The sequence below is a fragment of the Martes martes genome (genome assembly GCF_963455335.1).
Source record: "Martes martes genome assembly, chromosome: 9".
Classification (NCBI taxonomy): Eukaryota; Metazoa; Chordata; class Mammalia; order Carnivora; family Mustelidae; genus Martes; species Martes martes.
In genome coordinates, this window is record NC_137896.1 from 80,303,744 (window position 1) to 80,314,681 (window position 10,938).

The following is a 10,938-nucleotide window of genomic DNA, read 5'->3' on the forward strand; positions in this document are numbered from 1 at the left end:
GTAACAAATTTACAAATAGGGTACACTGTTCCCCTTGCCTCCTTGTTTTCTGCCTCCATGCCTATTTTGCTATGCAAAAGCTTTATGTCAATTTACTTTTTGAGCCGTTTAAGACTAAACCAAATTATTCCTTCAGCACATTTTAAACAATCCCTTAAAGACCTCTTTTTCTTGGCTATGTTTCCAATCTTGGCTTATCACTATAATATTTCATGCTCCATGCTTCTGAAAAAATTCAATATTCAAGAACAAAGTAATCCAGAGCTTTACTTCATTTCAGTCTTTTTATGTCCTAGGGCTGTCCCAACTCAATGACCCAGTTTTTATTGTGTCACATCTCACTGTCTGTTGCTGACTGCGACCAGCTTGCCTAATCCTTTTCCTGTCCCTTATCAGTTTTCCCTTAATTCAAAAATCTTTTTTTTTTTTAAATTCTTTGCACTTCTTCTTTCACAGCTTTTAGTTTTTTGTTTTTTGTTTTTTTCACTCCTTAGGAGATTCAGTGTACTTGTGGTAGCTACTTAGAAATACAAAGATGAATGGGTAACAAAGGTCCATAAGTCTGTCCTTATCAAATTTTCGCTGTGCTATCTTTAGAAGTGTGAGGGGGTAAATGGCAGAAAGTGGATATTATAATTTGGCATCGTGCACCAAGAGTCCTTAAAAATATTCATAGCCGGTGATCCAGCAATTTCACTCCTGAGAATCTAGCTTATTAAAGAATCATGTAAGATGTGGAAAAAGCAACATACATGAGATGCTCATTACAATGTTATGTATTAAAGCAAAAGAAGAAAACAATGCAAATATATAATAGAAGTTTAAAAATTAGCATCTATCTCTTTGATGGAATACTGTGCAATCAGTTAAGGTGATGGCTATGTGACCAGGTAGAAAGATGGGTAAATATTTACATTTTTAGAAAAGCAAGCGTGCAAAATTCTAAGTGCCAGTGATCACAAAGTATGTTTTTAAAATTTACAAAGGGAAACAGGAAGGAAGCATGACATTTGCTGAAGTTCTCATTTTAGGGTGGTGAAATTAGAGATGATTTCTCTTTACTCTCAAAATCTTGATTAAATTTCTTTTAAAAGTTGAGTTTTGAAAAGCCATGGTATTTATCTATCTATTTATTTATTTATTTATATAAGATTTTATTTATTTGACCCAGAGAGACATAGTAAAAGAAGGAATATAAACGGGGAGTGGGAAAGGAAGAAGCAGGCTCCCTGCTGAGCAGGGAGCCCAATGTGGGGCTTGATCCCAGGACCTTGGGATCATGACCTGAGTGGGAGGCAGATGCCTAATGACTGAGCCACCCAGGCGCCCTGAAAAGCTATAATTTTAACTGACGCAAATTAAGAACCTGTTTAGGTTATGTCAAACAAGATGCATAAGGCTATTTTCAGATAGAGGTCTATTTAAGTACAGTGATAAACTAACAACAGGCAGAGGGGCAATAACACAGTGAGGGCGTCCTTGTGGTTAGCATCATGTGTAATCCACAAAAAAATTGCGTTAGGAAAATATTTTCCATACCTATTTTAAAATACAAAATGATTTTTAAAAAAACTTTGTTCTCTCCAAAGTTACTTCATCAAATCAACATCTGGTCCCACCTTTCAAACCATTTCCACAGTCTTCAGAGAGATCTTTCTGGAACCTCAATCTGTTTGCGATACTCCACTGTTTAAAAACACTCAGGGATTCAGAGTATTAAAATCTTTAGTTTATGAGGGGCTCCCCTGCTTTTCTACCTTATTCTGTGTCCTTTCTTCTCATGTACCCTCTCCGCCAGCTTCAGCAAACTCCATGGAATACCTGAAACTGTACTCCAAGTCACTGTTATCTCTATCTCTTCATACTGAAATGAACAGTTATTACCCACACATTCTTCACACATTCGAGTGTTCCTTTGTTTGGGAAGGGTTCCCAGATTCTCCATCTTCTCTATGTCCCTTCTCTGTAATCCCGCAGTGCCCATTATATTGTGCTAACACTCATTTGCTCATCTGCCTCTCCTACCAGACAGTACATCTGTTCTTGTTCACAGGCAAGCACAAACATGTATGTGTCTAACTACACCCCCAGCAGCCCTCACCATGTTCTCTTCCTGTGCTCTGACCATGGGAGGAATGGCATCTGCTAAGTAATGTTGATGATAATGTTGATATCTTGCAAATATCGTACCTCCTACATCACACACCTGAGCACCAGGAGCAGTCTTAGTAGTTTGTGGACCCTCCACTATGCCCTTTCACATACTAGACCTTCAAACATATGACGATGAAAATCCAGTTTTTAAAAATCATTCTGATCTACAGAAATTTGCATCCACCTTGTCTGTGATGAGAAAAAGCCTCTGGAATAAAAAAATATGTGAAAGACAAAATATTGAAGGTCAACATCCTACTAGAAATTTTCAGAAGGGTGTTATGGACACCTAGAGAGAAAGATGTAGTAGGAATTAAGAAGAGACAAACTTATTCAAAATAAAAATAAGGACTGCATGAACTCCCAAGGTGCTGACATGTAAATATCTTCTCTCCCTCAAATTTCATATGCTTCCATAGGGAGCCAGGTATACTCCAATGGGAAATACTGGTTCAGCCTGACGCAAAATCATGGTTTCATTGTTTAGAGGGAAAGAACAAGTTCTCAATTGATTTTCTTACTTTCTTTTCCCCACCCTTATTATATTTGCATTTTAAGCAATATATTTGCTACAGCAAAAAATAAAATTGTAAACAATTTTAATAAATCAAATTCATTTTAACCAAAATCTTTATAGCCTTTAAAATTTTTTTATTATGATGCTAATATTTTAGCTATTAACCTTTTAAAACTAAATTAAAGTTTAAGTGTATCAGAGGCTCTGATATTTAAGATAAAACTCTGTAAAGAAATGTTAGAAGAGTCTTCCTTGATCACCCCTTGATTTATCTGCTAGATAGACTTAATGTTCTTATTTTATATTTTCTTATAGAATCACCTATCTATTCCCAACTGAAAACAAATGCAAATAAATGTAATTTTTTTTTAAAGATTTTTATTTATATATTTGACAGACAGATAACAAGTAGTCAGAGAGGCAGGCAGAGAGAGAGAGAGGAGGAAGCAGGCTCCCCGCTGAGCAGAGAGACCGATGCGGGGCTCGATCCCAGGACCCTGAGACCACGACCTGAGCCGAAGGCAGAGGCTTTAAAAACCCACTGAGCTACCCAGGCGCCCCAATAAATGTAATTTTTAAAACAATATCCAAACATTATTGTATTTTGAATTTCAAATAATTGGAGTATACTTAGTAACAACTCTAGTAGAAGGGAGAAGTTAAACGGCCAGTGCATCCAGGGAGAAGTCTTTGACTGAACTTCATATATAATAATAGGAAGCAGAAATAATAAAATTAGCATAATTAGTTTAGTCAGGTGTAACTAATAATGAGAAGTGAAAACATTTTCAAAATTTTCAAAAAATTTTTCAAAAAGTAAGTAATATAAGAATGAATAAGGCAAAACAGGGGGATACTAGGATGAGTCTGAATTATAGAAAAGGAAAATTGAAAGGAATACTTTTTATTGTAGCCACAACTGTCTCTCAGTAAAATACATTACTTATAAAGGCACATTTCTCTGTAGGAAAGAAGAAAATATTATATCTCTGAAAACAATCCAATAATCACTGAAAATAATGTTCAGATACACCCATGCAGCTTTATTCTCAACAGAACTTCCTTAAATAGATTTCTCCCATTAGCAAGGGGACATCCTGATTTAAGGTCATGAGTATAGTCCCCTTATTCATCTCAGCTCTCATTGTGTATTAAGAGGAACCCTGCTTTTCAAATCAAGCCTCATGTATATTTACTGGCTATGAGTTCTTCAGTGAACAATGATTTAGTAGATGAGATCACAAGGGTTAACATGCCTAGTGCAGTGCTCACTACATAAAAGGCTCTCTAATGGATATATTTTTCTCTTTTCTTCCCTAACAACTTTTTATTAAAAATAATAAACCCACAGCCCAACAGAATTATATAAGACAGGAATGATTTGTTGCAAATACTTTAACATCAATATTTCATAATTTATTATAAAGATATCTTGCATACCACCCCTATAAATACTGAACATCATTTTATGAAAATTACAATTTTATGATTTTCAAAATACCATGATAATCCACCTGTTTTTAAACTTCAACATAAAAGCTAAGAGGAGGGTTAGAATTTAATCCTAGCAGACATGAAAATTTGGTGCCTTGATTTACAAATATAGTTTAATACACCAGAAATTGACAACAATTGCCTTGTGCTTCAGATGTACTGCCAAGACATGAACAGCCAGCAAGTTTAGAACAAATATACACATTTGTACTTTTAGGTGCTAACAAGAAATAGTCCTGTAAAGCCGGTAAACTGTGACTACCAGCACTGGTTTCTACACACCTGAAAAGTCAATGACAAAAATATTAAGATAATTGGCACCATGTGGACAATATCTAGGCTTTAGGTATTTAGGGTTGACTTACTACTTTCATATACAGTCTCATCATTGCCCCCAACTTTGGAATTTCAGATCTAGAGAATATACAGTTCAAAACACTTGCTTTGTCCTCCTTCTCATGCTAGAACTCTGAGGTTTTCCTCTTACAGTCTGGTAGAAGAGCTGATCTTGCAGCTTTTCACTCAACAGCATTGGGTCAAATCTCTTCTATACAGGATCTCATTCTTCTCATGCCCCCTCTATATGCAGAGAGCCGGTCAAAGTCTTGGAGGTGGAAACGAGTTGCCAACTGATTTACCATTTTCCTCAGGGTAAGAAAGGCTGAAACAACTTGGAAAGTAAGGAACAAAGTGAAGATAATGTGTATCGCTTTTTCCAAGGGCAGATTTGTTAGGCCCTCGTTAAAGAGCAAGAAGAGAATTAAAGGCAGCTGCAATAAAAGGCTCAAAAGCCAAAAGCCAGCCAACTCAGGAACCTGCAATGACACACAGTAAGAGTAATCAGATCAGTAAAGGACAGTCTTCTGTTTACACAGATCAGCACTATGAACCTACTTTATGAGCTCTGTAATTCAAAGGGAGTATAACATGGTCCTTGTCCTCAAAGAATTTACCGTCTAGATTAAGTGAAAACTAACTGATGCAGCTAATGCAGCAATGCTAGTATGATATGCCTTAGTGAATTATTAAATGCACCACTTAGAGGTATGAATTAAATACTACAAGAAATAAGACAAGAGAGTGATTAGGGTAGGTAAAAGAAAGAATCCAAGGATGTAGGCTTTTAAGGTTGGGTAGAAGGAGGTAGAAGCAAGAAAGTAAGCAAGCAAAAATGTGGAATAAGCATGACTAGGAATCAACATGTCAGCCGGGAATGGATGCCGGGGTTAGGAAATAGCAAGAAATACAGTGAGGCCCATGGGTGGGACCTAATTATGAAAGGCCTAGAAAACCAGAGAAATCTTTAGGCATTATCCCTAAGCTCTGGTAACTATAAACGCTTAGGCAGCATGATGATTCAGAAAACATGTGCCTGGCACAGGATTCCTGAATTTATAATTTTCCCCCATTTCCATAATCAGGATCTAAACATGTTCAGTTGACCAAGTATTTTCAAGACTGGTGAGAAGAGGGAAAACTGTCAATTCTTAAGAGCTTACTATGTTCAGGTACTTTGTATAAATTATTTCATTTAATCCCAATAAACCTTGGAATAAATATTTTTCCCATTTTATATACAAAGAAACCAAGGCTCAAGAGGTTCAGCAAACAGACTACGGCGACAAAAATAGTAAAGTTGGAGGCAGGCCTTTGCTCATTCTACCACCTCTGTCTGCCTTTTCCTCAGTATGAAAACCATATTGCCTTAACATGTAGCCCGGAGACAAAGGGAAGAAGAGCCTACCTTTTCCTGTAGGTTCCCCATGTAGCCCAGATACAACCTGATAGCTTCAATTAAGGTTATTAGGATGATAACAGTGACCACGATGAATTTGTAGTAATCAGGCAAGACTGAATACTAAAACAAAAACAAAAGCACACAAAAATAAACATGTTTGTAAAATTTCATATACAGTAAAACTGACCTGAAATAGAAAACAAATATTAAGAACTTTAATTTTATTGACAACGTCACAATGCCAGGGATGGGCAGAAGAGATCTCAGTGGAAGTATTAAAGCATAGACTTACCTTCATCTGAAGCATCATAATGCTGCTTATCCACCAAAGTGGGAAAAAGTAAGTGTTAAAATAAAGTGACATCTGCAATCCCAAACTGGACACCATTTCATTATCTACAAAAGAAACAAAGAAAAAACAAATTCTTCATCCTGGTCCCTGCCCTGTAAGTCCTTTAGTTTCTTAAAATTAATAACTACAGTATTGGTTTAACAAAACTCCAAATTTTAAGCCTGTTAATAATCACTGACAGTGAAAGGAAATATTCATCATAATATTATTTAATTCATATACTGGGTTCCTGGGGTATGTTTCATATTTTTCAATTACTTTATCATTTTTGCCATTACAGCCTGTCGACTTTTTTGCACTACCACTGATACAGATTAAATGTGGAATATCAGTTTGAATCCTTTTGAACAGATAATAATGATCATTACCTCTTTCGTGGAGTTCTATGTAAAGAGCCTATAAAATGAACACATAAAATACATAAAAACTAATCTCTCACATATAAACTAATCTTATACAAAAATTAATCCCCCTAAATTATAGACACACCCCTCTGCAGCATACCCTAATCCCACCCATTCATTAATACCCAATTTAATGCCACTTTTCCCACAAATCCTTTCTTGATTCTATTGTCCCATCCCCATAGGAATCTCTTCCCCTCTAGGTACTTATCTCTAACCTGTGTATAACAAAGTGTTAGCAAAGAACCACATGCCCTCACTCTAGACACAGTCTGGTGTGCTGAAGAGATATTGAGGTTTGGAGTCCAAATAAACCCCTGACTCCTCAAATACCCCTGTAACCCTGGATGCCAGACTTGGGATAAGTTATTGAACCTTTTTAATTAATTTCTCAATCAGAAACTGTCTCAATTTCTTCATCTGTAAAATGGTAACATGAAAGTACTTCACAGGTTGCTTGTGAGGATTAGTGACAGTGTCAGATATTTCACCCTACCACCATACCTGGTACTTAGCAGGCACTCGATAACATTAGTCCCCTTTCCTTCTTTTTTACTTAATACACAGCCTCATTGTATGCACAGACTACATTCTACCCAAATTTGAGACCCTCACAGAACCTAAAATCTTTATACCGGGTACATAACAAGCAGAGTGGCTGAATTAATGGAAATGTACTGTCATAAATACATCAATGTAGCCATTTGTGATACATGAGCTTCATTTATCTAAGGCTGATTGCAAGATACCTTATGCTTCTATGTAAGGAAGAAGGGTCCCAAAGAGCCCTACAAATACATCCTAAATTTGACTAAATTTTAACAATTTAAAAACAGATATGTATTTTGAAATCAATTGGCCTAAATGTAAGAATTTATAAAGGCTCTAAAATTTCTTAAAAACAGGTTTTTTTCCCTCCACAGCTGAGTATATCTGTCATTTAATAATTTTAAAATTCTTATTTCTTATAATTGTCTCTCACAGCAAGGCTTCCTTTAGCTTTTTTCTGTTATTATGATATACTTTTGATAATACTTATTTTTTTCTTTGCTTATTCTTGTTTTTTAGATTATCACTAATAAAAGAATGAATTCTTAAAATTTGTTGAACTTGAAGGCAACTCACTAACCTAGGATTTTTTTTTTTTTTTCATAACAACAGTAAAACTCTTGGTCAGTGGATACTGTAATGGTGTACATTTGTAAATACAGTGCAAATAATCAAACCTACTTCTGATTCACAAGAAAGAAAATGTGGGAAAAAATGATAAATTAATTAAGCTGAAAATTTTAATATGTTTGGAGCAGAAACTAGTCAAATTTTGCAAAGAAGTTTTTGTTAGAAATTGTGTACATGAGCATCTTAAGAGTTATGCTATGTCTATATTTCAGCATTTCAAACTTATAATCATGCAATTGAAAATCAAGTTAATATGTAAATGAAACTTGAAAGCACAAGACATGAATTTACTAAATTTTGCAAAAGTACAAGCTGAGTTCTGTAAACGGAATTTAAATTAAAACATTATATAAGTCAGGGGTAGGCAAACTACCAGCCAGCTGCCTGTTTTTGTATAGCAAGTGAGCTAAAAATGGTTTTTCACATTTTTAAATGGTTGGGGGAAAAAATCAAAGAATAGTATTTGGTGACACTGAAAATCATATGAAATTCAAATTTTAGTGTCCATAAATAAAGTTTTATTGGAACACTGCCACATCTATGCTTTTACCATTATCTATGGATGCTACAGAGACCTAAGGTCTGCAAAGTTTAAAATATTTGCTATCTGGCCCTTTATAGAAGATGTCTGATTGACCCCTGATACCGTGCATCATCAAATTTTAGTGCCTGTTAAACCTTAGCTCTAGAATTAGAAACTGAACCTCATTTTTCACATTATGTTTTTCTCTGTACATCCTAAATCTTGAAGAGGCCTAAATTAGGGTGAAAACAATGCAATTATGGGACTTTACTTTCCTCTGCTCTCTTTTAAAAATCCTAAACTAAGCAAGAGGGAAAATTTTCTATTCCCTAGCAGAGTTCAGTGATAAAAACCACATGGATCTGGTTGACAGTATGCTATCATCATGATTTAAGAAAGGAAAAACGGTTTTGGAGGAAACTGATCACTTGCCGTCAAGTTGAATGCAGCATCGTGGTATTTTGTTACCAGATTTAGGGTAAGAGTTATACTTGGGGGATGGGAGTTGGAAGTTGGAGACGGCAGGGAAGGGGCGAGATTGTTGAAATCTATGCTAGTGCGGCAGCTGCCATGCCCAAGTGGATAGCGGTTTTAAAATGACTCATTAAAAAAGCAGTTCTTTCCATCTCTTCCATCAGAAAACGGACTTGCGGTGGAATGTACTTGTTTTGCTAATAAAAGAAAAAAGGAGAAGATATTTTAACTGGGGTGGGGAGTGGGTAGGCAGCCCAGGCTGTTTTCACTCCATCCCAGCCCGAAAAGCCAGGGCGGAAGTCTCAGAGAAAAAAACTGTCGGCCTTCGGAGAGGATGCGAAACCGGACATGTGCTGCGAAGGCGGATTTTATATTTTTAGTTTTTGAAGAAGGCTGGCGCCACCTCAGCTGCTCGGCTTACAGTTCGCCCGACAGGCCGCAGCACCGTCAGCTTAGGACTTGTCGGGAATACAGGCCTGGAGTTAGCCAGCCCCAGCCCCCGCCCCAGCCCAAGGCTCGGCCTCTCCTCCAGGGCGCTTCCCGCACTGCGGAGAACCAGCTGAAGGCGAGACCGCCATTTTAGGGCCGGGCAAAACCTGGCCACTCCAAAACCGGCGCCAAGACCTCCGCAGGCCATACCCGCTGCGCTGGGCCTCGCCCACTCACCCGGACCCTCGCTGTACTCTGGCCCGGTCCGGTTGGAGTCACTGAACACGGTCCGGCTGAAGTTTCCCAGCCGCTGGCGGACCGGATCCGGCAGCTCCATGCCCGGGCCTCGGTACAGCTTACAGCCAGGTCTGCGGACGCAGCCTCTTTCTGCGGTTCCCACGGCAACCGGGCGGTGCGAGATGCTGGGGCCCAGGCGCACGCGCGGCCGCACTGCGGGACAGAGGCGGGGGGCGCGAGCGCCAGGAAAGGAGAGGTGGGGTGAGAGTCGCGTCCTGCCTAGCGCTTCAGCCGGGTGCGGAACGGCAGATTCCATAGTCCTGTTGTGAGCCCCACAATCTTAAAAACAAATAGAAATAATAATGAATGACCTGAGGTTGGAGTGTGATACAAGGAGCCCTCACACCTTGCCGGTGGGATGCAGGCTTTCTGGAAGGAAATACAGAACGAATGTAGAGCTTAAAGAATGTTCACGACCTGGTGGTTCCTTTCTTAGGAATATATATTGTTAAATTTTTATTATTATTAACATATACTGTGTAGATATGTAAATAAGATATTTTTAGTAATATATAACATACCTAGAACTGTGTGTGTGTCTATACACACACCCACATTTGATGGGATATAGTGCTGCATCTTAAAAAAAATGCTTGCAACGAATATTTGATTATATGGTTTAGCTTTAAGTAAAAATTTAAAAAAATAAGAAAAACTAGAAATGAACCTATTTTTGCAAAATGTGTGTATGTGTGTGAATATGTGAGGAGCAGAGGTGGAGGAAGTGACACAAGTGCTGTGGCTTAAAAAAAGAAGACTAGAAGGAAATAATCCAAAATGTTAATATTTATTTCTGGATTATGGGTGATTAAAATTTTTCAAAAATTTCTGTATCTTTTTTTCAAATAAGCTTTTTCTCAAATAAGATATATTACTTTTTAAAAAAGTATTTAAGTGGGGCATCTGGGTGGCTCAAGCCTGGGATTCTTGATCTCTGCTCAGGTCTTGATCTCAGGGTCATGGGATGGAGCCTAGAATAGAGCTTTGCGCTGAGCTGAGCGTGGAGTCCACTTGTCCCTCTCTCGCTTCTCCCCTTCCCCTGCTTGCTCTCTAAGATAAATTTTGAAAATCTTTTTTTTTTTTTTGAAAAAGGTATGTAAGTATAGAATAGTTAGAGAAAAGGACACAAACTGAATATACATGTGTAACCAGAACCCTGATGGAGAAACAGAAACTTAGCAGCACATCCGGGCAGCTTCCCCTTCCTATTCCCTTGAGGTAGTGGCTGTAACAGACCTTTCCTGACCCCCTCCCCCTTTTTTTTTTAAGATTTTATTTATTTATTTGACAGAAAGAGACACAGCAAGAGAGGGAACAGAAGCAAGGCGAGTGAGAGAGGGAGAAACAGGCTTCCCCCTGAGTGGGGAGCCCTATCCC

The 10,938-nt window shown here is 37.8% G+C and overlaps 1 protein-coding gene across 2 annotated transcripts; it reads right to left on the minus strand.

The window, feature by feature from the left end:
- Positions 1-3,047: 3,047 nt before the first annotated feature.
- Positions 3,048-9,776, minus strand: TMEM17 (transmembrane protein 17). Of its 2 annotated transcripts, none has more exons than XM_080814508.1 (4): positions 9,502-9,776; positions 6,196-6,299; positions 5,910-6,023; positions 3,048-4,980 (listed from the first exon to the last, which is right to left on the minus strand). In XM_080814508.1, exons 1-4 carry the CDS (start codon positions 9,599-9,601, stop codon positions 4,702-4,704), a joined length of 597 nt encoding a protein of 198 aa, XP_080670634.1. In that variant the 5' UTR covers positions 9,602-9,776; the 3' UTR covers positions 3,048-4,701. The 2 variants fall into 2 exon arrangements, with proteins under 2 accessions (XP_080670634.1, XP_080670633.1); XM_080814507.1 differs by having other exon boundaries at positions 9,475-9,639.
- Positions 9,777-10,938: the final 1,162 nt, after the last annotated feature.

Bases quoted from the DNA above. Each gene is read 5' to 3' on its own strand.
- TMEM17 (XM_080814507.1), bottom strand. From the start codon at position 9,601: ATGGAGCTGCCGGATCCGGTCCGCCAGCGGCTGGGAAACTTCAGCCGG. The intron at 6,300-9,474 runs GTATGGCCTGCG...TTTCTTTTGTAG, and splicing joins GGCGAGGCCCAGCGCAGCGG to ATAATGAAATGGTGTCCAGT. The intron at 4,981-5,909 runs GTAGGCTCTTCT...GTGTCATTGCAG, and splicing joins TGGGGAACCTACAGGAAAAG to GTTCCTGAGTTGGCTGGCTT.